This window comes from Phaethon aethereus (genome assembly GCF_964289735.1).
Source record: "Phaethon aethereus genome assembly, chromosome: 3".
Taxonomy (NCBI): Eukaryota; Metazoa; Chordata; class Aves; order Phaethontiformes; family Phaethontidae; genus Phaethon; species Phaethon aethereus.
Window position 1 is genome coordinate 66,915,350 of NC_138576.1, and position 24,684 is coordinate 66,940,033.

Consider the following 24,684-nt stretch of genomic DNA (forward strand, 5'->3'; position numbering starts at 1 on the left):
ATGGGAGGCCAAAGGATGTAAGAAGACAAGTTATATCTACATGCAGTCTGAGAGATAGTGATCGTCTGTTTACGTTTTGAGGAGGATGTCCTGTGCGTTGTATCTGGTTCAGATGTAGAAATCGGTGCCTGCGAATTGGCAGCAGGTTTCCATGTAAGCTGGCTTCTCACAGTGATGGGGCTGTGAGGCAGCCGAGAGCTGTACTTGCACTGTCCTTCTGACTCACCTCTGGAGTACAGACCCAAGCATTTCTTCATTGACCCTGGTGATTAGCAGGGGGAGGAGTTGTGGTTTTGGGGGTTTTATTCATCTTTTGCTTCTCCTGTTTGTTCTCAGGGTGTGTGAGTACATCAGCACACTGGAGCACACCCACTTCAGCGATGGTGCTTCCCAGCCCTCCCTTACCATCACCCAGTCACAGCAGACACCTGGAGGGCTGCACCCAGACTCCAAGCCTGGGGAATCTCCCCAGGCAGTGATCCCCGAGCAGGAGACCACCCTCAGCAGCAATCCTGTCATTCAGCCGGTTTCTATCCAGGAACTCATCAAGGAGAGCAGTAAGGGCAGAGCTTTTGACTTCCGTGGAGGCAGCCTGCTGTGTGGGACCAGTGCTGCCAAGGCGGTTCTCACACTCTCCACGCAAGCTGACAGGTAAAAGCAGCACTGTCAGGAACCATAATCCCTGTTCCCAAAATAGGACCAGAACGGATCTCTCTGTGGTGCAGTGGGGCCTGATCTTTGTTGCAGCCACTTGCTTCAGTTGAGTGTCACAAGAGAGCTGCGTGTGCATCACAACCAGCAGTTCCTAAAAGACCTGGTTTTCTGCATCTCTGCAGTACCTGCACTGCAGGCTGAGTATATCTGCACAGCAGTGAATATGCCAAGTAAATCAAATGCATCCTGAGACTGGTGGATTTATTGCTTGCATGTAAATTAATCTGTTGTGTTCATTAAAGTAGGCAAAATAAGTGGGTGTCTTGTCCTGACAGGAAGGGACTGAGTGACAAGATCAGTGTCAGTTAGAAAGCAGCTGCTTCTGTCACGACTGTGTGGACAGCTTGTCAGCCTGCCCCAATGGGTCCGGACGAGGAAGGGCCACCCAGCATGGTCACAGAATGGCTAGGTTAAGTGTTCCTACAACACAGTCTGCAGACTGGTATGTCGCAGACTTTTTCACTATTTCTGTGATTCTTTTGGCAGCCCAGGCTAGAGTTGAAAATTTCCTGGGTTTGCATGCTTCTAATGCCCTTTTTTTTTCCTCCAGCTGACATTTTGCATTTGTAATCTCTGCCCATAGGACGGCATTATTTGTAAATTCAGAGGAGAAAGTAGTGCATACTGACGTTGCTTGTAGGAGTTTGACTCTGTGCATGGAAAGTACCTTTTATTCAGGAAGCTCACAATCCAACTTGGTTTCAAGGATTAGAAAATAGCAGTACTGCAATTTTAACAATGCAGGTTTGATTTCCACACTGTTACTTCAGTGCGGACATTATTAGGACTCAGGCCCCAGTTTCCCAGGACTATGAACAGTTTTTCATGAAAAGCAATGTCAGAAAATCGTATTTGTGTCAACTTGTGGCTGCACCATGTGAAATTTCATTGTGATCTCTGTGGAACCCACCTCCTATGTAAGCATAATTTTACTGCTTTAACGGTACAGATTTAACTCTTAAATCTTAAGAGCTCATTGCAGCTGAAAATAACAACTCTTGTTTATATTCCTAAATAGCAATTTGGGTACAGCAACTTTAGGTCTAAGACTTGAATAAATTTAGTTTTCATGTAAGGGGCTGTAACTTCAGATGGAGCAAACCGGTGTAACTAAAGTCAGTGAAGCTATGATGATCTGTGTTGTGAGGACTGGGCATATTCTCACTGGTTTTTTGATTACTGGTTCATGAACTGCTTATAGCATTAAGATCAAATAATGGGGAACTGTTGATTCCTTGAAAAAGTGACTTTTTGTTACAGTACTGCAGTTGAATCTTGGAAGGGTTCTGGTTGGTCCTACAGTATTCAACTTTCTACCCACCAATTAATAAAGATTCTGGATCTAAGTCTTCCTGTAGCACTGTATAAATGAAAAAGTCCTCAGTAACCCAATGTGTCACCAAAGGCAACACATACAGATAAGGGTTTTCCACTTACATTACACATTTAAGTCTGCATCTCAGGAATTTTTCAGCTAGGTTCTGTTCTTTTACTCACAGGCTCTTTGAAGATGCTGCTGACAAGTTAAACTTGATGGCACTGGCAGGCTTCCTTTACCAGCTCAAGAAGGCTTCTCAGGCCCAGCTTTTCCATTCAGTCACAGATACAGTTGATTACTCCCTAGCAATGCCAGGTAAATCACCTGAAGATCCCTTACAGAGTTCTGTGTTTCCTATACAACTGTATTGCTTACAAGAATTGCTTTGTATTCTTACAGTTTTAATTTTTCCAATTGAATTTCCACACATAAATAAAACACAGTATTTAATCTAATAAGATCTTTCTGTAGATGAAATTCAAAGTCTTTGGAAAAGGTTAAGCACTTTTTTTGGACAGGGACCACATCCACACCTGCAATGAGACACTTCAAAGGACATTCATTTGATTTTTGGACTTTGGGGGTGTTATTTAGCCACAGATACTTAATCACAGCTCCGTTTTGAAGCCTGATCCAGTAAGGAGACTCAGATGAACATAGACCTAAGACAGTGGATTTAGGTTAGATATTTAGTGGGATAACCTCAGAAGTGTTCAGAAAATGGGCGATAGCAAACAAAGCACACAACTGAAGAATGTTAAATAAAGCTGTGTCCTGCATGCTTTTCCCCAGCAGAGTGGAGCATCTACCTTATACAAAGCCTGTAAATTGTCCTTTCCATCACTGTCTCAAATCCAGTAGAAGGATTGGACCCAAAGGAAGATATTTCACTTAAATTTGTACTGTGCCTTTAGAAGTTACATTAGTCATATGGGTTTTGTTCTGTCCTGTGGCAGACGTGGATTTTATCTGGCATATGTCACAAATTTAATCTGTTTCACCTCTCCCTGAAGTCACATTGAGAAAATGACAAGTGGCACACTTCAAGTTGTTCAGTTTTTGCTCTTGCTTGTCTCAAGGCCTCAACATTCATCACTTTATTTTTAATACATGGTGACCCTCTTATCCTGTATTTAGCAGTCAATCAGCAGTAGTTAGTAATAATGAAATTAAACTTAGTATAGAGCAATTGCCTTTTTTTTAATATTAAAAGTGGTATGCCCGTGATTACGTCTTTCGTTAAAGATAAAAGCACCAGTGTAATTTAAATGAGAGAATGAAGTGTCTTTCCAAATGTAAGAGCAACAGAAGATTAATCCCTTTCAATAGGAAATAAGCAGTATTACTGGCTGGGGAACAGAAAAGCATTTTCTCACATTCTTTGCTCCACATCCTTTGCCTGATAAGAAATACAAGAGGACAAACCAAAACTAAATAATTTTGAGTTTATTTTCTTTCCTATAGATGTCACCAAAGGTTTCTGCAAGTACTATTTTGCGTCTTTACATGAATTATTTAACTGTTTGCTTAATATTTATGACCTACTTCTCCAAGCCTTTGTCTTTAAAATGTCTCAAAAAAAAAAATTGATCACTTAAATCAAAATAAAGTGTGTTTAATAAGTTGGTCTTAAAACTTGGGTCCATCTCTTGTTCTTTTACCTACACAGGCATAGGCTGTGTTTTACATTGATTTTTTTTTCTTTTTTTTTCCTTTTTTTCCTGCACCACCCCCCCTTTCCACCTCCCCAACTTAATACTAATAATTTCTAACATGATTTAAATTCCAATTTAGACATCTAGAAATGGAAGAGCTGCTGTTGCTTAGCTTCCTTTTCTTTTCTTATACTTTCTTGTAGGTGAAGTAAAATCTACCCAGGACAGGAGAAGTGCACTTCACTTGTTCCGACTTGGTGATGTCATGCTCAGAATTGTAAGGAGTAAATCTCGCCCGTTGCTCCACCTCATGCGTTGCTGGAGCCTGGTGGCACCTCACCTTGTAGAGGTAGGAGTGGGAGAGAAAATGGGAATGTGTGCAAGAGATGGCAAAGCTGAAAAAGGTGATGGCTTGATAGCTCTTAAAATGTATTGTTGACCCTCAACATTGCCAAATCTGGTTACATTCCTGTTGGAGTATTATATATACCATGTCATATATTGTGATACTGCCACTGAGTGTGCTCTTTCATTAAATAACTGGAATGGGCAGGTCCAGGGACAGTGTGTTGGATTTTTGCAATATGATATTTCCTGTGTGCCTGTAGTGAAAAAACTGAAACCACTCTAAGAGATTACAAGTAACTTCTCCATCTAGGACTGCATCCTTGCAAGCCTTCCCATAAAAGGATGCAGGCTTTCTTTTCTGGGAAGATGGTGACATTCTTCCCTTTCCTTCTCCTTACTTGTGAATGCTCGTCAGTGACATGCCAGTAGCAGCCACATAATGGATGTCAATCATAACAAATGACCTTTCCCCAACCAAACTTCAGTCTTATATGGTGAAATGCTGGTGTCTTGACTTCTCAGAGCTTTTTGATTTGTATCACTGATATGAATAAACATGCAGTAGTTCCTTCCTTTCTGTTGGTGAGGTATGTGGTGTTATGTGCCCAGGTCTAATTGGGAGCATGCTTCTGCAGAGTTTTAAGATGAGCTGTTCAGTAAATTGCCACAGCGCTTCACTTCATTGACTCAAGAAAATGTGTGGACTGTCTTACAGCAGAGTTCAGACATGGGGGAGTCTCAGCGGAATACCTCTAAGTGAAGTAAAATAGCAGAGAATACTTCTGTTGTATGTTTTGACAGCCCTTTATCTTGAAAACTAGTGTCTTGCTTGCCTTTGGATGCCAGTCTGAGACAGCTTTAAATACTTTTCATGTTTTGAACACTTTTAAGCCTTTTAAGATCCCAAGCCAGTTTAAACTCAAGTACTTTCCATGTTTTTAGAATGCAGGTTTGGTTAAGTGGTTTTGGTTAACTTCAGTGCAGTTGAGGGCATTACTGAGAAGGAGCAACATCAGGGAAAGGAGAGAATTCAGCATAACAGGCATAGTTGCTCAAAACAGTAACTTCATATCCAGATTCACTGGTGCTTAATTTTTTAACAGCTCTTCCAAAGTGAGAAAGTTCTCATCACTTTTAAGTTCCATAAATAGCCAAATAAAGAGTGATATTTGGTCATACATAGATAGGTATGGTGAATATACGCAGAAACTTTTTTGAAGGGGAAAATGGTCACGCGATAGAAACAGAAGACATTTCACACGAGTTCTGTTCTGTAGGGTTTATTATTTAATTAATTTATTTTTAGCTCTGTGCTTTTTGAATTGTCAGCAAACCTTCATGCATCTGTGGGACTTCAAGCAGCTCAGAGTCTGTCATCTGTTTCCATGGCAGTACTCCCCCATTTTCATTGCAGTGGGGTCCCTAGTCACATTAGTGGTGAAGCCATTTTTAGGGTTCAGCAACATGAAGTGCTTACCTCCCTTAAAATTGTCTCACTAAAAGCAAATTTTTTGCTTGGACAAACTTTAATACTTCTCCTTTCCTTGCAGGCTGCCTGTCATAAGGAGAGACATGTGTCTCGGAAGGCTGTCTCCTTCATCCATGACATCCTTACTGAAGTGCTGACTGACTGGAATGAGCCTTCTCATTTTCATTTTAATGAGGCGCTTTTCCGCCCCTTTGAGCGTATCATGCAGCTAGAGCTGTGTGATGAGGATGTCCAAGACCAGGCAAGTCATCCCGGATCAGGGTATCTGTATCTGGCCTACCATGCCCATAAGAAGGATGGTCTCCAGTGTGCACTTGGTCCACTTGAGGGTGTTTCCCAGATTCCCTTCAAATGGTGCCCCTTAATCATCTTCAAGGAATCAGGAGGCCTCTGCCTACTTAAGCCAGCATTGTGGTAGAGCACAAAGACAGTACACCTAGCTTTAAAGCAATTAAATAAACTTTACTGTTATCTAAAAAAACCCATAATAAATTAGTCTGGACTGACATAGTGAAATCTAGGAATGTGTTTAAAGCCATCCTCATTCCTTCTGAAGGTCCATCTATGTATCAGTTATGGTTTTTTGTTTTATTATTTTAACCTCTCCTACACTGTATGCAGGTGGTCACCTCTATAGGAGAGTTGGTGGAAATGTGTTCTATCCAGATCCAGTCAGGATGGAGACCGCTGTTCAGTGCCCTGGAAACAGTTCACAGCAGCAGCAAGTCAGAGGTTAAAGAGTACCTTGTAGGAGAATACTCTATGGGTAAGAACTTATTGCACTGGCTGTTTCATATATGCTTTTGTTTCCCTGTCTTACTCCTTGGGGATGCAATAACTAACTCAATATTAAATGCTCTACCTGAACAGTGGCACATAGCAGTGGCACTGCAATACTCTGTGACTGTACTGAAATATCTAGTTTATTAGTTGGGGTGGGAGGGAAAGCAGAGGTACTGTTTTGACTTTTTATCCTCTAGAGTCTGGTAGATGAGTAGAATGAGACAGAAATGCTTCAAAAGATGAGTAGAATGAGACAGAAAAACTTACTTGAATGTTTTGAGCAAAACAGTAGTGCAAGAGTACTGAGCTTGGCTGTGCCCTTGTCACTGCCTGCTAGAGGAAGGAAAGCATACTGCATACAACCACCACGACTCATGTTGACTGTTGGGTTTTTTTTTTTTATTACGTGAAACCTATTGCTCTTATGCATCAGGGTAAGCTGGTGTGATAATCTAGGCGAGTGCTTGTCCAGGCACTTAATCACAATGCTTCAAATTGCTATCACTATTACAAATCATGTTTGCTGTAGGAATGATTCTACATCCCTCCCAAAGTTTGCTTGTATGGAAGTGGGGTAATACAGGACAATCACTTGAATCTGTCCTTTTGCCCCATTAGAAGGTTTTTTGAAATGTTACAAATCATGTGTAAGGGTTTTCCTCCTAAATTTTGTCTTGCAGATCTGTTATGATCGATGGCAAAATGCAAGCTTTTGAAGACTGATAATCTATTTAGGAAAAGCAAGGCAATTTTGTTACTCTGTAGTCTGAATGGTTTTCCGCATGACTGCTGTCATCTTGACAGTTATCAAGAACTAAACCAGAAACCACCAAACAGAAGCGTTATCTACTGAGCTGAGTTCAAGAGCTCAAACCTGCTCTTACCATTTTGGCAGGCAAAAGCTGGTATTTTTCATAGATAAGGCAAAGGAGGGAGTCTGTATTACTTCCTATGAAGGGCTACACGAGTTGCCTCAGGAGCAAGAGAATGTTTTGCTTCTAAGATAATTTCTGTTACTGCACAGAATAGAAGAGATTCTATAGATTCAGTTAAATTGTTGAAAAACTGTTGGAAAACCACCTTTATGGGGAATGGGGAAGAGTGCTTATCTTGTTATTTTGACAGGGAAACGCCAGGCTCCGGTGTTTGATGTCTTTGAAGCATTTCTAAACACAGACAACATCCAGGTCTTTGCCAATGCTGCCACCAGTTATATTATGTGCCTTATGAAGTTTGTCAAAGGACTGGGTAAATATTTTTATTTTCCTTTTATCCTATTAAGTCATGATATGTCAGAGTTGATTGTGCGGAAGAGAATTCAGTTATGTAATACATAGCGCGGTAGGGAAGAGAGAGGCGGTGAAGAAATTGAGTCCAGAATGCTTTAAAAAACTAAAATTAAGACCAATGGATTATTTCAGAAACATCTTAATGCTAGAAATTTTTCAAGTTGTTATAGCAGCAAAGATGCATCTCACAATTAAATGTCTGCTTCATTTGATCTTAATTTGCATCAGAACTTGCTTGTATTCATTTAAATAAAAAAAAAAAATAAACAACCAACCAACAGAATATTGCAGAAATGGTGTGACATTGTGCAGTGACACCACACATTGTCTGCAACAGAACAGGGTATGTTTTACATTCAGTGGTCAAAACCACAAGGCTGCTTTCTACCCTCGCCCACCTCAGCAGCAGCAGTTTGGCATATGCAGTGCTGAAAACCGGCTGAACCTTCAGTGAGATCATGAGCATTGTAACTAACAACTCTGTCCCCATGATTAGTTTTTTCCTTGTGTTACTGAAGGCAGTGGAGACCAGGCGTGTCAAGTCAAGGTGACCCTGCAGAGTAATTGTGGTACTTCAGCAAACTTCAGAACAAAGGCAAATGGTGTTGGGTCATTCTGCCCCCATGTTTGTGTTCCCTGGCTTGCCTTGATCATTAGAATTTGATACTTTTCATTGAACTGTGGCAATCATTTTTTTTTTTCTTATGTAAATTGCAAGATTTATAATAAGTGGCAAAATGGGGCTTTTTTAATAGATGTATATTAGTTCAGAAAGGTATCGAGGTCTGTAAGCAAATCCCTTTGATTTAAATGAAGTGCCTAACTGCAGCAGATCTAGTCTTTTAATGTTACTCTCGCCTTATTAAGCCATTTCACCACAGATTTCAACGAGGGCAGAATTCAGCTTGTGATGCATCTGCAGTACCAGCAGAGGGAACTGATGTTCCTTCTGGAGAACTTAAAAATCTGCCTTCTATTTCTTTAGATTTCCTTCTTTCATGAGATAAGTTTGTCCCCTTTATGGCTGCATGTCAAAAAGCAAGATCCCTTTTTGTCTTAAAGGTAGTAGGACTATGGGACACCTTAGTACTGACCAATAGCAAATATACTACCATTTATGTGCATTTTAACATAGAACTAAAGGATTCACATTTCACTGGCTGACTTGGCTGATCTCAATAGTAGGCAAGACTTTAAAATACATTATGAAGGGAATAGTTAAGGGCATAGAAAAAGCAAATAAATATAGTGAAAGGAGAATAAAGGAAGATTTAATAAAAAGGATTTCATATTTATCTTGTGTTTTTTATGAAAGGAGTAGCTTTTAAGGCAATAAAATGTTAATGTATATAAGCGTTTAGTAAAGCTTCAGTTATGGCACTGAATGGGAAGTATTTGGCAAAACGGGAAAAATGGTTATGAGCCAAGTATTCTAGGATGGGCAGAACATTGGCTGAGAGCGGAGGAAAACAGACCGTGCGGACAGGGAAAATGCTGGAGTGAACGGAGTTACTGAGGGAGGAGCTCTGCAACAGGACGCCCTGGAGCTGATCTGCTTATTTAATGCACTTGGTGAAGCGGAACTAAAAGTAGGAGTCTGCTGATGCCACAGAGTTAGTAATACCTGTGAATTGAGACACTAGGGCCTGAGGATATCATATAGTTGAAACTGTGAGACCTTAACACCTGAATTAAACAGCCGAAGGAAATATTGTAGCACAAAATACAAAACTGTGTATTTAAGGAGTTAATAAACTAAAAGGAAGAACTTGTGGTAGAAGAATGTTCCAGGGCAGTGGGGTGCAATGAACAGGAAAAAAAATAGTATATTAATTGAGCAAAGGGTGAATAGGAGGAAGAAATTTATACACCCATGGAAAAAAGTGGAGTGGAGTCAATATGACAGGTGACTATATGGTATGATTATAAGAACTTCCAAAGGCTCTACTAAAGAGTTATTAAATAGGCTTGTATTTATTAAAGCATTTATTCATACAAAAGTCTGTGTATACACTGTGACCAATATTACTGTATTGTTTGTATGAGAATCATCTGGTTGTCTGTAAGATGAAACAAAGGATGTTTTCTGGATTCTATTCAGACATTAGGGTACAACTGAATGAAAAAGGAAAACTAATGCTATGTTTGTTTCTCCTGTCGTTCCTGATGCTGCCTTTCCTATCCCCAGGGGAAATAGATTGTAAGGAGATGGGTGACTGTTTGCCAGGATCAGGATCTGCATCAACAGACTTGTGCCTTCCCGCGCTTGATTACCTCAGGAGATGTTCTCAGGTATTATGTATAATCTTAGACAGGTACTAACCTGGACTAGGAAATGGTTCTAAGCTCCAAGCTTTGCATCAATGGTTAAATGGTTTGCATGAACACAACAGAATCTGTGGTAATCCTGATGGTAATAATCTGCACTGCCAGATGGAGAGTGGCGATCTGAAGGAATCTCATACCTTCTAGGCCAGCTAACAGTGGGAAAACTGAGGAGATGAAAACTCAGACCCAAGGAGCATGTGGGAAAATGTGAATGTTCAAAACCTAGTAATAACATATTCATAGCTACATTCATTCTTATTTAAACAGTTAATGTAAACAGTGTTGGGAATGGAGGAGAAAAAAAACAAAACACAAACCAAACCCCCTGAGAATTCTCAGATCTTAAGAAGAGCAACAGGTTACGCCCTCTAAAACGCAGCAGCATCTTATCTCTACCATGAAAGTGTATCTGAAGCTCAGGGCAAATCTCTAACAATTAGAATGCTGGCATCTTTCCTGTAATCTCCTTGCACACGGCACAGATTATTACCCAGGGTTATTAGGATGGATTTTGTCCAATTTTACAATGTTGTTTGTATTTCTGTAGTACCTGCAGGTCTTTTTGTTGGACCCAGGCCATGTTTTTTTCTGGGTACAATACAAATGCACAACAAAGGATATTACCATAGCTAAAAGGACTTAATGTCTAAATTGAGAGATAATAGGTGGATTCAGTACACAGACTGAGGTGAGAAGGAAAGAATAAGGCAGCTCAGAGTAATAAACAGCAGACATTATCAAACTGTACTTGCTATCTCGTTTGCCTCAAAAAAATTAGTGAATATCTGTGTGTATATCTAATATATGTTCTGTCTATCCACTATGTGCATCACATCACTCTTCCTCATCCTTACAAACACCAGCCCACCATGAGGCAGAAATACTTTCTCCTCTTTAAAAGAAGCAGCCATTTTTATCTTGTTATACCCTTTAACTTGCCAATAGAAGAAGAACAGGAATGACTAAAAAGAAATCCCATCTGTATCTTGCAAATACATGGTTTACTTTAGAAAGGTTTGGTAAAATACTGGTAGCATGCCAGCTATAGCACAATTCTCCAAAGTTTGTATTTGTTGTGTAATGGACAGCTCAGGCAATGAAGCTCTGAAGTAGATATGTACAGGTTTTTTTATCAGTATTTACTTAGCCCTTCAGAGCTCCAAATTATTCTGTGTACAGCTAATGGAGCTTCTTAGGCCAGAGGTGCAATCAGTAACATTTGTCTTTCACCAATGAGGAGGGAGCACAGTCTCTTCCAAAAAATGTGTTCTTTAAATTGCTTTTCTCCCTCTTTTTCTCCCCTCTACTTTGTCAATTTATAGAATACTTCTGGCCTCTAGTTGTGTTTTTCATTTACACTATTGCTGGATGAACAGAACAGATGCTGTCATTATGCTGCTTTCATAGTTTTTATTTTATTTTATATTCTGTGTTGTATGTGATGGCTTTTAGAAACATTCCCATATATATTTATCTTTTCCTTCTCTTTTTCTTTCTCTCTCCCCCTCCCCCAGTTGTTAGCCAAAATCTATAAAATGCCCTTGAAACCCATCTTCCTCAGCAGCCGGCTGGTCAACTTGCCCCGAAGAGTGCAGGAACAGTCAGCCAGCAGTGAGGATGGTATTGAGTGCATCCTTTCTGACTTCGATGACGACACTGGTAAGTGCATCGAAAGCAGTCAATTAATCAATTGCTTCTTCCGCATGTCACTGTAAATGCCAACTGCTGAAAGCAAGAAGGAGGAGAAAAACTTCATAGTTTATTGTGTCCTTGTTGTCTACACACGCATGTGTGCACACAGAGCTTGGAAGTTCAGGTCATGTCACTTTCTTTATGTTAAAAGATACAGCTCACATATGAAAAAAATATAACCCCTCTCTTGGGACAAGATAATACTATTTTAATTGTCCTCATATTCATTATACGACCAGTATATGTTTCTAAGGGCTAACAGAAAATTACTTTCTAGACCACAGCTGAAGTAAAGGAGTGAAAACCTTTTAAGGTTAGTATTGGTAGGCCTGCCTTTAACAGAAAAAATACTACAGTTAAGAGTTTAGAAAGATAAAGAATACTTTTTTAAATATGTTTCCAGACTGATGTCTTGTGGTCTGTTGGACTGAATGGTGTATTTCTAAAGTCCGTAAAACGCACCATGACCTCCAGAGAAACAAGCCGCATTTATCTTCCGATTATTTGTGTGGCTTATACAGGCTGTGGATTAATCAGGTGTTTGATGAACTAGATCTGTGTGGAGCCAAGCAGTAGAGGAATGGACTTACTGCTTCTGGGCTCATGATGGCCCTTTGAAAGCAGTTCAGTCGCTTTTGAGTATCTGAACTACTGAGCTGTTCTGACCTGGATGCCTCTGTGAAGAGCCAGCTCCAACCAGGCAGAAAGCAGGCTGACTCCAATGCAATTCATTCACATGCCTCACCAAGAATGACTCTTGGTACCTACTTACAGCTAGGCTCTTCTACCACATGGATTGTCCTGTTCCACTGCTACCCTGGATAAAGGAGAGAAAAGCTGCTCTCTCAAGAAAGCAAACCACATGTCCTAGGTTTTGAGGTGGTTTTTTTTTAAACTTTTACTTTCCTCTATGTTTGGTTTGTGTTTTTTTCTCACTGGAAATTTTAAGATGTTAACCTGGGATGTGGGAGACCCCAGTCATGGAAGTCTCTGCTTTGAGTCAGGCTTGGGACTTGATGTAGGGTCTCCCCATCTTAGGTGAGCACCACTTGCCTACTGTTCTGAAGTGGCTCTACCTATCAATGTCTTGCTTGCTGTGAACAGAAATGCTACCCTACAGCAAAGAAACCTTCTGATCTGGTTCTTGTCAGCGCTGAAACTTTCACCCGACTTCTGTTTAGCTGGTAACAGTATTAGAACATCGCTAGGCAAACTGACTTTACAAAGACAGAGGGCAGTGCTTCACCTGGCACTCTAGTGCTGAAAGTCAGTACCAAGATGGGGCAAAATGCGTTAGCTTACTTTGGTGTATGGTGGTGCAGTGTATTTTCATAGTGTATTTCATTCCATGCCAAACTCTTCAAGAGGGTGTTTCTAAAAGATACTCAGATCTTCCAGATTTGAAGCTACCCAGGTTTCGTGCTGAGTGATTTGTGCTGTTTCCTTATCTAGAAACATCGTTAAAGTCTATATGACTCCGAACAATGTCACCATACATACTGCCCTGTGGAAGTGGTGTGAATAAATAATGATCAGCCCAGTTACTAAGTAATGATAGCACTATGTTTTCCTTGATTCTCAGGAAGACTCTTGCAGTCAGCAAACTCAGTGCATCTTAAACAAATTTCCCTTGCAGCCTTTTTTATTGCTTTTGGAATATAATTAGACAGCAAGCATCATGCAGACACAGACTACATCAGTATGGCTACCAGTGGCAGAGAAGGGTTTATTAGTGAAACAAAGTAAAATCCATTTTAGCCTAATAAACCCATAGCCTTTTAAGGAGACTTAACTCAAGAATAACACTATATATTGCAGGAGCATTGTGAGTGTAATATGCAAGATCCTTCTATTCATTCATAATATAATGAGGAACTAGCAAGTACTTAAGTGATCTGTGAGAAATTAAAGGGCAGCAATTCCTAACCATCTTCAGAATGGTACTGAAAACTACTTGTAACCCATAATCTTTAAGGGATACATGTTTGTTAATGTAGGTATGAACTCACAGTACTACCTGTATCCTAACTGCTGTTGTGGTAGTTATGCAGCTCTGCCATATTCACATATAATACTCTTCTATCTCTGACCTCTTAACATCTAAAGATGACACGTGAGGCATTATTACTGTTCAATTCTGCGTACCAAGTAGAGACAGTTAAATTATGGCTAGTGACCTTGGGATCCTTACCTAAAAGCGCAACATAAATGGGTACAAAACCACTCTGGGCAGCATTTGCAATGGTAATGAGATGTATGAAATGTCCCATTACAAAATTTTTACAAAACCCCAAGGTTAAAGAGACTGGACTAGTGGGAATAGTAAACTAAGAAAGGAGACCAGAACAAGATGTACGTGGAGGAGGAAGTATGGGACAAAACACAAACTTAATAAAAAGGGAAGGAAAATGAAACTATCATTTCAAAAACTGATACTGCCCACAACCATTACACAGCAACAGTGAACATGCAAGAAGCCATGATCTTTACGTTAATCAATTTCTTAGCCTCCATCACGTTCTGAGGGCAAGTTCCACCTGTGGTCAATGCTGTATCTCACTCATGGCTTGTAATGTTTGTCTTTACTTGTAGGCCTTATCAATGTCTGGATTATTCTGCTGGAAGAATTAACAACTGCCATATCCAACTGTCCCCGCCAGCACCAGCCTCCTACTTTGGATCTGCTCTTTGAATTGCTGAGGGATATTGCCAAGACACCTGGTAATGAAAAGGCTTGATAAAATGTGAGCTGGTAGAGCTGTGACCCAAACCTCTAGGAATCCTAAACCATTTCTGTGAAGTGTGTTACTCGTGCTAGAGCTGCACAGAGACATTCTCAGGAAAGGGATTTTCTCAGAGCGTGATCTGTTGGTCCAGTTAGTGCATTGTTCTGTGTTGACAAAGGCATCTTGTAAGAGTATGTTGAACATACTCTTACATTTATTGCACAAATGAAGAGGTGCAGTATTCTATCGATGTCCTAGTCACAGAAAACGTTTGTCTGGTCTCCAGGAAATGAAAACAGAAAATCATATAGTCCTGTAGACCTGCTGGGAAGACAGCAAGTAAACGGTTGGCTAAATGTTCACATACTACCTCACAACTAGATCCAAAACTGCTTACCCTTCTCATCCCTCAAAAAAGTTTCAGAACCTGCTTTCTTTACCACTGCCACTGGCCTCAAGCTTGGAAAAACTTAGCAAATTTACTGTGCGTGTACGCTTTGTAAGCAAAAATATACAACTATCACTGTGTTTATTTCAAGGCCCAGGATTTGGCATTTATGCAGTTGTACATCTTCTTCTTCCCACGATGTCTCTTTGGCTCCATCGCAGCCATGGTGACCATTCTTACTGGGATGTGGCATCTGCTAATTTCAAGCATGCCATTGGCCTCTCCTGTGAACTTGTAGTGGAGCACATTCAAAATTTCATACACTCAGGTATGTCATTGCACTGTCACATGTACTGACAGCTATCGGTGGCATGTTACTAAATAGCTTCTTGGGGAGATGGTTTCATGGCTTTTTGGTTACGCAAGCATAAGAGGAAGAGGGTTGAAAATTTCTGTTTGTTGGGGAGGTGGGGTTCCTTTATAGGGTTGAGAATTATGGAAAAAATTAACTTGTAAGGGACCTAGGGAAGTTGTTAGTCCAGCCTCCACTCAGAGCATGGCTATCTTCAAAATTAAATCATCACAGTCTATATTATACTTTCCAAAAGAAGATACTAAGACTTTGATCATAAAGACCTAGAATATTCAGAAACAGGATCGAACAGAATTTCTCCAGTACCACTTGAGCGCAGGCTTTTTATATTGCTAACATAAAAAGGACTGTTCTTATGTGTTTGATGTGATGCATGTTTCAAAATTGAACTCTGGTGATAGCTGCATAAAAAGATTTAGTTTTGCAAAGTCTTTGAATAGCAGTAAGTGTGGCAAGACTGTTTCATTATAATGAAGAGGCAATGATGTTAAAACCAGTCTGTGTCTTTTCCTTATAGATATTGGTTATGAAAATATGATCAATACTATGCTGAAAGATCTTTTCAAGTTGCTGGTAGCCTGTGTAGCAGAACCAACAGAAATTATTTCCAGAGTTGGCTGCTCTTGTATCAGGTAACGCAGTCTATTCACTCTGTTAGCATATTAAAAAAAAAAAGATGTCTTTATATCGTTGAAGAACTTGTGGACTGATTAAGTTGGCTAACATCTCAAAAGAAGTCTACAATATATCTCTCTCTTGTTATCTGAATAATGAATTTTAGACTTACTAACCTTTTTCTGTCTGCTTCTGAACCTGTGATTTTAGCCATTGCTACATGTATCACTCCCATAAAAAGCACCTGTACATTACTTATATGCAGTTAGTCAATAATTAATCCTTAGGAAAAATAATCAAAGGTCTTTCTGTTGGAATTCACAGGTCTTTAAAGGTAATTAATACCTTTCACAGTCTTCAGGTTATTACAGTCATAATCAAAATAAGCACTGCACTGTATACTTACACAATGTGTGGTTCTTGTCCTGGCAAGATGACTACTTAAAGAGAAAAAGCAAAGGGGAGGAAAAAAGAAGTCAAAACTACAGTGTAATCACAAAAATAGGTCTGGGTAACAACTGAGGAGATTCGGTATCACTGACTAGCTACTGAGTAGGCCTTTTGTTCTGTTTTCAACCTTCTCCCATTACAAGTAAGAGTTGTCTAGTTCCTTCTTGAACACGGTAATATTTTCCTATGTCCTTGCAGGTATGTGTTGGTGACAGCAGGGCCTGTTTTTACTGAAGAGATGTGGAGGCTTGCGTGTTGTGCCTTGCAGGATGCATTCTCTGCCACTCTGGAGCCAGTAAAGGTAAACTGCCTTTTTCCTGACAGTCAAAAAGTAATCACACTAGTTATAGCCTCACTAACTTTTGGCAAGTTGCTTTTTCAGAAAAAATTTTGCATACAGAGCCAAGAAAAAAAGTGTTAAGGATTATGTGGTAGCTTTTGTTATTTTGTCAATTCACTCACAATGAAAGGTGTTAGATCAACAATGGAGATTGAAATCAGTTTTTCTAAACATGTGCAGACAACACTAGTCACTAATAGTCCAAACTTATTTTAAATTGCCCTGCCCGTATGCAATTAGAAGAGTTTAAAAGGCAAAAACTTGCCTTTTGATCTATTTCTTCCCCTGGATTGGCTAAAACTTAGAAGACAAAGTTGCTTACTTGATTCTGTAGCTGCATGCTCCACATAGATTATTTTTTCAACTCTTTCTTGTAACAAAAAAATCCTGTTAAGTCATCACAGGCTAGACTACCTAAGTAGTTGTAATGCCTTTGCATCAAAAACATCAAATTCTAAATAGCAGGTGACTGATGGTAATGGGACAGAGCACTCTGAATCTTGTATTAGACATGAACAGTCTGGACAATGCTACAGTCACTGACTTCATTTAACACACAGTGAAAGTCTGATGTTGTGTCTCTCTGTAGAACCTGTTGGGCTATTTCCACAGTGGTTCTGAAAGCTTTAGTGGAGATGCCTGTGAAGTGAAGGTGGCAGCCCCCTCCCTCTCACCAAGCGCTGAAGCTGAATACTGGAGAATCAGAGCCATGGCACAACAGGTACTGACTGACGTTTCAGGGGAAGTCAGAGAACCTTTCAGACTTGGGGCTTTTCTTTTCTTTATGAAAGTACATCTTTACCACCACCTTCCTCACAAACCCTACAGGCAAAGAATTCCTCATTGCCAGACGAACACTTACTTGTCTAAGAGTAGTATAGAGAAAAAGTAATAAAAACTAGGAAAAAAAAACTTTTAAAAGGCAACCCTAGTATACATCAGTGGAAATGTTTCTGATTGATAGAGAAAAGGAAATAGCAGTGGCACTATAAATTCTCATCTAGAATGTCATACACATTTTTAATTGCTCTGTTAAATAATAATAATTTCAAAATGCACTACAACAGAGACTGTGATGTGAAACTAGAAAAACAAGATTTCTTCAACCTATCAAAGCAGTGTTTGAAGAGGAATGCAGATTTTTTTCCTCTATAAATACCTGGGTATAGATTGCAGAGAAGAAAAATTGTTACTGAGACCTAGAGGATAATGTTGACATTTAACAAATTACTTAAAAGCCTAACTCCTAATCAGCATAGCAAGCTTGGAAGCAACCTTCTCAGCGTCCTTTAGACTACAGCAGAGGTTGTTCATTTTATGAAAGTGGTTATATGAAACAAGTTCCTTGAAATACAGCAGACTTAATGACCTGCAGGGTACCATAAAACTGTAAATACTACATGACAGTTTCAGCATGGGAAAGCAACTGGATTAAGAGAGCCAACAGATGTTTGGTGTCAATTTCTGACCTGATTAATCATACCCTGATGCTGCTTGAAAAATCTGAGACGCACAGACCAGGATTTGTGATCACAAAAAATGTGGCAGTGGCAGACTTTGTCTGAATAGAGAAAATGTTTTAAATTAGGTTTTAAAGATGCAGAACTCAAGAAGGCCAGGAATGTGGCACTTCACTTTACTTTTCTTGTAGAAGCTATCAGTGGCACTCCCTAAGTCCTTCTTAGTGGGGGTTTGACACAACTACTAAGTAACAAAAAAAAGCTGCAGCAACTGAGAGTTGTTTCCCCATTTCCCACCCAAAGAATTACAAGTGAGGTGTCTGTTGTTTCTTCATGACTGAAAATAATCCTTCCAACAGCCAACCTTTCTAGGTACAACAGGCTAACTATGCAAACAGGCCCTTGTCTCCACTATACATTATATTTGCTGATAGAAGTATACAGACATCAGAAAGCGTGTTTTAGTGTTTGGTATTATGCCTTATACAAGTTCAAAGAAAAAGATATCTGTCTTTTGCCCTGTACTCTGCTGTGTGTCTGGAGGTAGCCCATGGCTCTCTGAGGCTGTTTCACCAAAGCAGCATGCTCCAGGGAAGCTCTGCCTGGGGGTATACCTTGTGTTTTCTCAGTCACTGTAAAATAAGTCATCATAACAGATCTTTCACAATGCAGGAAATCCTATTCTCAGGGCTCCCAAGGACCCAGTGCAAGTGCTAAACTGATTGTTTTATGTAACTTGTTTTCTAGGTCTTCATGCTGGAGACTCAGTGCTCCCCGAAGACCCCTAGCAACAAGGAAGGGTTTGAACATGCCCAGTCATGTGTGCTCATCATTGACCTGCCACCAGATAAGAAACCAAACGGGCATACCCAGAGAAGGTAAAATACCCTCTCAGGAAAATATTGTGTCATTAAAAGCAAGATAAAAATATTGTCAGGCTGGCAGAGATGTGAATAGAGCCTGGCAAACCATGCCTCTCCCTCCATAGGTCCCGTCAAAAAAATGAAATATATCTATCAAATAAAAATTAGGTTTTGAGACACAGGAGACAATAGTTTACTATTATCTGCTGTCCAAATATCATACACTGGTGAACAGACACATGCAAGAGCTGTTACAATTATAGACAAGCCTGTGTCAGGCTCTATATTTGGCCCTTAGAAAGCTAAATAAGGAAAGCGCTTCTAATAGATAGTAAAAATTGGTAGGTTACAAATACCTGAAGGATACATAAGGTCACACAAAGCCTTCAAGTAGAGGAAATGCAGATTAAATTAAGAAAAGAATTCTCATAGGAAAATCTTTCCAATATTGAGATTCTTTTCTTTAAGAAGTAGAGTTAATATCAGTTTGAAGAAAGCTTTGGAAGTACTGTTATGTTTGTAATGGTAACTTGCCAATGAAATATTGTCTGTTTTACTAATGGTCTTTTAAATTCAGGATTACTGGATTAAGAAGGTAGAAAAGGTTAATGGATAAACTGGATCAGTATAAATTGAAGAGACCACATCCAAAGCTGTGAAATTGTCAACATACTGATCTAGGGAACATTGGTTTTGCTTGGCACTTTATTTTAATGGAAGTCCTTCTATATGTTACCATCTCAGAAACTCACGCATTTGCATGACACAACTGATCTGATGCTGTCAAAGAATATTTCTTTTTGCTTGCACTCAGTTGTTTAAACAACTGCTGTAACACCAATAGGGCCAAGAATTAGAATTCTGCATTCAGGGTTTGTGTTTGTATTGCAAGGTAATTATTGTTTGTATTACAAGGTAATTGTAATACATGGCACGAAATTGTCTTTTAATAGATACCAAGCCTGCTTCTGTACCACTCCAGGCATTCTCATTCAAAACTAAACTATTGCTTGCAACAAGAACGTGGTGGTCCTTCTTTGGATGGACAGGAAGAAAGACCATGCAAAACGTCTCTATTCTTACACAGCTGTACAGAAGTTTCCCCCAAGAGCAGGTGCTCTGTTGCCTCGCCTTCAGAGAACAGGGCCCTGCACAGTGATGAAGAAAGGTTGAGATCACAGTCTAAACCCTCCCTTCATGGTGGGAAACTATCTGCTTTATCCCATGGTTTGCAGATCATTCTTCTTGTTATAATGGACGCAAAGCAAAAGACTGGAGTACTCCCCTCTCATAGCACATAAGGCCATGCAATCTAACAGGCTGCATTCGTAAAGGTAGTGTAGGTCTTGCTTGTCTTTAAACAGGTAAGTAAATAAAGCTTGCAATTAATACAAACCCTGACTGCTCTTGCCCTGTGCTTTGTCTAAACAACTGCAAAAAGTTTATATACTGATAGGCGAATGTTACCCCAGCAATGCTCATTTTTCACCAAACGGGGCTCAGATGTTGACTGTGCCATTGTTTTTCATTTTATTTGCTCCAGCAGTGCAGTAATATGCCAGTCTTGCATGCTAGTAACTGTGGCCTTTCAAAAATTTTACTTTAACCTTCATGGGGTTTCTCTTTTCCCTTTTTGCTTTTGTTTCCTTAATGCTGCATCGTTTCACAGGAAGCTGGGGTAAGGGAGCTTTTCTTCTTCCTAAAAAGTAATAATATATTTCAGTTTGAAACTTGGGCAGAATAAGAAAATACTATCCTTAACCAGCTTTGGCATTGTGTGTTTTCACCTATAGTTCTGTACTAGTTTCTTTTCTTTTGGAATTGAGCAGTACTTTAAACTGTCCTTGTAAATTGCCTTTCTGGCTATTATAAGGAAAGCAGGTCTCCCGCAGTCTGATCCTGCTTTTGGAACAGGATTAGCCTCTTGAAATCAATGCAAGCACTCATTTACCTTTATACATGCTCTTAAGAGCTTTTCTGAGTCAGAGCCTCTAATGATTTTTACAGCAGAAAACTACTTCCCCATAAAGAGCTCCAGTGTATGTATTAATCATCAAGATTTTAGCACTGTCAGATAAGACGACTACTAAATTTTACTGATCTATCAGCATAGCAGCTGTGTCATGGTACGCAAGCTGGCATAGGTAAATTAACCTGAGAAGCACAGTTTTGTCTGACTTTTTTTTAACATGTTGCATTCTCAAAACTGACTTTCGATATGATTTCTCAAAAAAACCCCAAACTTTTTGCTTTAGTATTTTGAAAACACTTTTGAAAGTTGTTTAATGAAAATTGAATAATTTTTGCAACAAAAAAATTCAAGGTCTACAACTGAACGTCTCATGTTACATGAAGATTTACTGTCAGTTAGACCTAAAACTTCAGTATTGCAAGCGAACTGAAATCTCTTATGCGCTTGATAGCATTGCTAATTAAAATGCAACCCATCATAGTTCCCTAAATCAAAACAAGTATGTGTCCCAGAGCATCAACTCCATTTAAAACATCACCACTGTAATCTTATGCAAAGATTACAAACCAAAGATAGGTTTCACAGTTTATAATTTAAAATCCATGAGATACCAAATGACAATCCTGTCCACCCTTTCTTCCTAGCCTCTCAATGTTATTTATTTACTGGTGAATGATGTGAAAACTTTGGTGGGAGGAATTTGCCATTCCTGTGCAAATCAAAAATCAGTGAGATCTAAAACAACTCACAGCATCTCTCTAACAAACAGGAGAACAGCTAAGAATCACCCAGCATTGTATGTGAGAAACAGGGTTAGGAATAGGTATTTCCATGCTGGGCTCTCAGTGTTTAAGCTGAAGTCTTAAAAGCAAACAGTGAAATGTGCCTTCAGCAAGACTTAAGCTGCTTTGCATGTTCCATTGCACTGCTGATGTTTCTGTAGATGGGGTTTTTTATTGGTTGGTTGGCTCTTTGTGTTTTATTTAAGTACTCCCAGCATTAGTGAAAATGGAAACAGAGTAGTAAACTAGTTTTGGCCTCAATTTGTCATGGCAAAGTTAAAGTTGGCTGAAATGCCCGTGGAAGAATTTTACGGATATTTCAACTTAGCCAAAGTTCAGCAACAAAAATGGAAAATACAGTCACGGACTGACGGCAGAAGCGCTGCGTAACTTGTGTGTTAACAAATTGCTCAGTTATAGCAGGCTGAAACAGTGAGAGTACTTGCAGCTGCGATGAAATTGAAACACAGAATATCTAATCCCTCAGTGTTAAGACATCTCTGGGGAAAAGAACAAAAATTATAATAGAGCTTTGTTTTAATAACACTTCTGCACAAGTGCCATTAGTGTGCTTGCTGTGGACAGTTATTTTTCTTAACCAAAGTAAGTATCTTCCTTTCTAGGAAAGTATTTGAAAGAGTAGCTGCAACTAGACAACTTTATCTTCCTCAACTTTTTTGTAAGAAGGCTGTGAAAAAATTTGGCCTTTCATTTGCATCGTTCATGTTAGATTCTAAAATATGAAGTATTCCTGTACTTCTAGTAAAAGCACAATGCACCTTTTTTTTTTTTTTTTTTTTTTTTCCCTTCCCATGCTTGGTTTACCAAGTATTCCTTTCAGGACAATAGTAGTGAGCTTGCTGTCCCACCAAGTATTGCTCCAGAATTTATATGACATCCTACTGGAAGAATTTGTGAAAGGTCCTTCTAACTTGGAAGAGAAAATGACAATACAAGTACCAGAAAACAAGTTGGCTGGTTTTCTCAGGTACATCTCCATGCAAAACCTGGCTGTCATCTTTGACTTACTGCTAGACTCCTATAGAACAGCCAGAGAGTTTGACACTAGACCTGGTTTGAAGTGTTTGCTGAAAAAAGTGTCTGGCATTAGTGGAGCTGCCAACTTGTATCGCCAGTCAGCAATGAGCTTCAACATCTACTTCCATGCTTTGGTTTGTGCAATCCTGACAAACCAGGAGAACATCACTGCAGAGCAAGTGAAAAAGATCCTCTTTGAAGATGATGAGAGAAGCACAGACTCATCACAGCAGTGTTCTTCAGAAGATGAAGACATTTTTGAAGAAACTGCCCAGGTCAGTCCCCCACGAGGGAAGGAGAAGAGACAGTGGAGGGCTCGAATACCATCTCTGAGTGTACAGCCAGTTAGCAATGCAGACTGGGGATGGCTAATCAAGCGGCTTCATAAACTCTGTATGGAACTCTGCAACAACTATATTCAGATGCATCTGGACATAGAGAATAATGTAGAGGAGCCTCCATTGTTCAAAGGCGACCCTTTCTTCATTTTACCATCCTTTCACTCAGAAACCTCCACCCCCTCGACCGGAGGGCAATCTGGGAAGGACACACCGTCGGAAGATGACCGGAGTCAAATCAGGGACCAACTGGGAGACAGCCTGACACCCCGAGGAGGGAGTGGAGAAATGTTGCTGCTACCCCCACCCCTAAGTCCTAAACCAGAGAAAAAGGAGCAAACCAAGAAAAAAGAATGGTGGGAGAGCGCTGGCAACAAGATCTACACCATAGCCACTGACAAAACTATCTCCAAGCTCATGACAGAATACAAGAAAAGAAAGCAGCAACAGGCCATGACATCCTTCACCAAAGAGGTCAAAGTAGAAAAGAAAGGGGAGCTCCTGGGTTCAAGAGGGCCAGACTCACCCATACTCCAGCGGCCACAACATCTTATAGATCAAGGTCAAATGAGGCATTCATTCAGTGCTGGTCCAGAGATCCTGAGACAAGAGAAGAGACCACGCTCAGGATCCACAGTCAGCTCCCTGAATATATCTGTTAGGGATGCCGAGGCCCAGATACAGGTAGGACATACTTGTAAAATGCTAGTAACAATAGCAATAATATAAATATTTTTTCTATTGCTTTTATTATAATCATTATAATCTCTTCATTAAATGTCTTAGTTACATAAAGAATTCATCATGATGACAACTGAATATTTCAGCAGCTGGCACTGAAAAAAGCCTTATTCTGTCCTATCAAAGGAAATCAGTCTTCAGGGAAGTGTTAGCAGGCATATAGTAGTACAGCTTTCAAGAGTGTTTCTGTGACTGGGGCCAAAGCTGCACTTAGTCCTAAGAACTAACAATCTAGAATGAACCCATTGCTTACTGCTAAGGGCTCTAGCCCACTTAAGGCTTTTGAAAATGTCATGCTGCTTGTCACAATGCTTTTGTACTTAAGAAGGTTTTTTTGTTAACAACTCCACAGCAGTACTGGTGGGCTCTGTTGCTAAACAGAAACTTCGCTGCTTGCATGTCCAAGTGAACAAATCAGTGAAAGCATCAAACTTGAAAGTCTTTGTTCACTGTAGGATGAAATAAAAGGTGATGAAGGGTGAACATGATACCTGCAATACAGAGTCAAACAATGACTTACACTACTGAATGTGAATTTGGAAAACACAGTGAACATTAAATGAATATGCTGGCGTACTCAGTCCTCTTCAGGAGGCTACAACCACCAGATGTCTTATTTTCTGCCTCAACCAATGGGCTCATCTATTTAGAAAGGTCTTCTACAGAGTCTTTCTTTGTATCCAATTTGTTTGTAGGCATGGACCAACATGGTGCTGACAGTTCTCAACCAGATTCAGGCCCTGCCAGACCAAACTTTCACAGCCCTGCAGCCAGCAGTGTTCCCCTGCATCAGCCAGCTGACTTGCCACGTGACAGACATCCGCGTCCGCCAGGCAGTACGGGAATGGCTGGGAAGAGTGGGCCGAGTTTATGATATTATCATTTAAACCTAGCTGTGTTCTGTTGCAAAAAGGAGAAGACATTCAAGGTATACGGCAAAGAAGTATTTGGGGTTCATTAATTGCCTATTTATTGGTGATAA

General features: G+C 39.9%; 1 protein-coding gene across 1 annotated transcript in view; it reads left to right on the forward strand.

Moving 5' to 3' along the window:
- ARFGEF3 (ARFGEF family member 3) overlaps nt 1-24,589 on the forward strand; it is a gene marked incomplete at both ends in the record, with an annotated part of 93,926 nt that extends 69,337 nt beyond the window's left edge. The window contains 16 exons of the mRNA XM_081998395.1: nt 337-651; nt 2,214-2,347; nt 3,891-4,036; nt 5,586-5,765; nt 6,146-6,290; nt 7,433-7,555; nt 9,785-9,888; nt 11,439-11,583; nt 14,209-14,337; nt 14,882-15,058; nt 15,621-15,735; nt 16,367-16,469; nt 17,098-17,229; nt 18,716-18,846; nt 22,415-23,645; nt 24,398-24,589. Coding sequence (XP_081854521.1) covers nt 337-651; nt 2,214-2,347; nt 3,891-4,036; nt 5,586-5,765; nt 6,146-6,290; nt 7,433-7,555; nt 9,785-9,888; nt 11,439-11,583; nt 14,209-14,337; nt 14,882-15,058; nt 15,621-15,735; nt 16,367-16,469; nt 17,098-17,229; nt 18,716-18,846; nt 22,415-23,645; nt 24,398-24,589 — 3,502 coding nt within the window. The remainder of the gene's footprint in view (nt 1-336; nt 652-2,213; nt 2,348-3,890; nt 4,037-5,585; nt 5,766-6,145; nt 6,291-7,432; nt 7,556-9,784; nt 9,889-11,438; nt 11,584-14,208; nt 14,338-14,881; nt 15,059-15,620; nt 15,736-16,366; nt 16,470-17,097; nt 17,230-18,715; nt 18,847-22,414; nt 23,646-24,397) is intronic.
- Between the last annotated feature and the right edge of the window lie 95 nt (nt 24,590-24,684).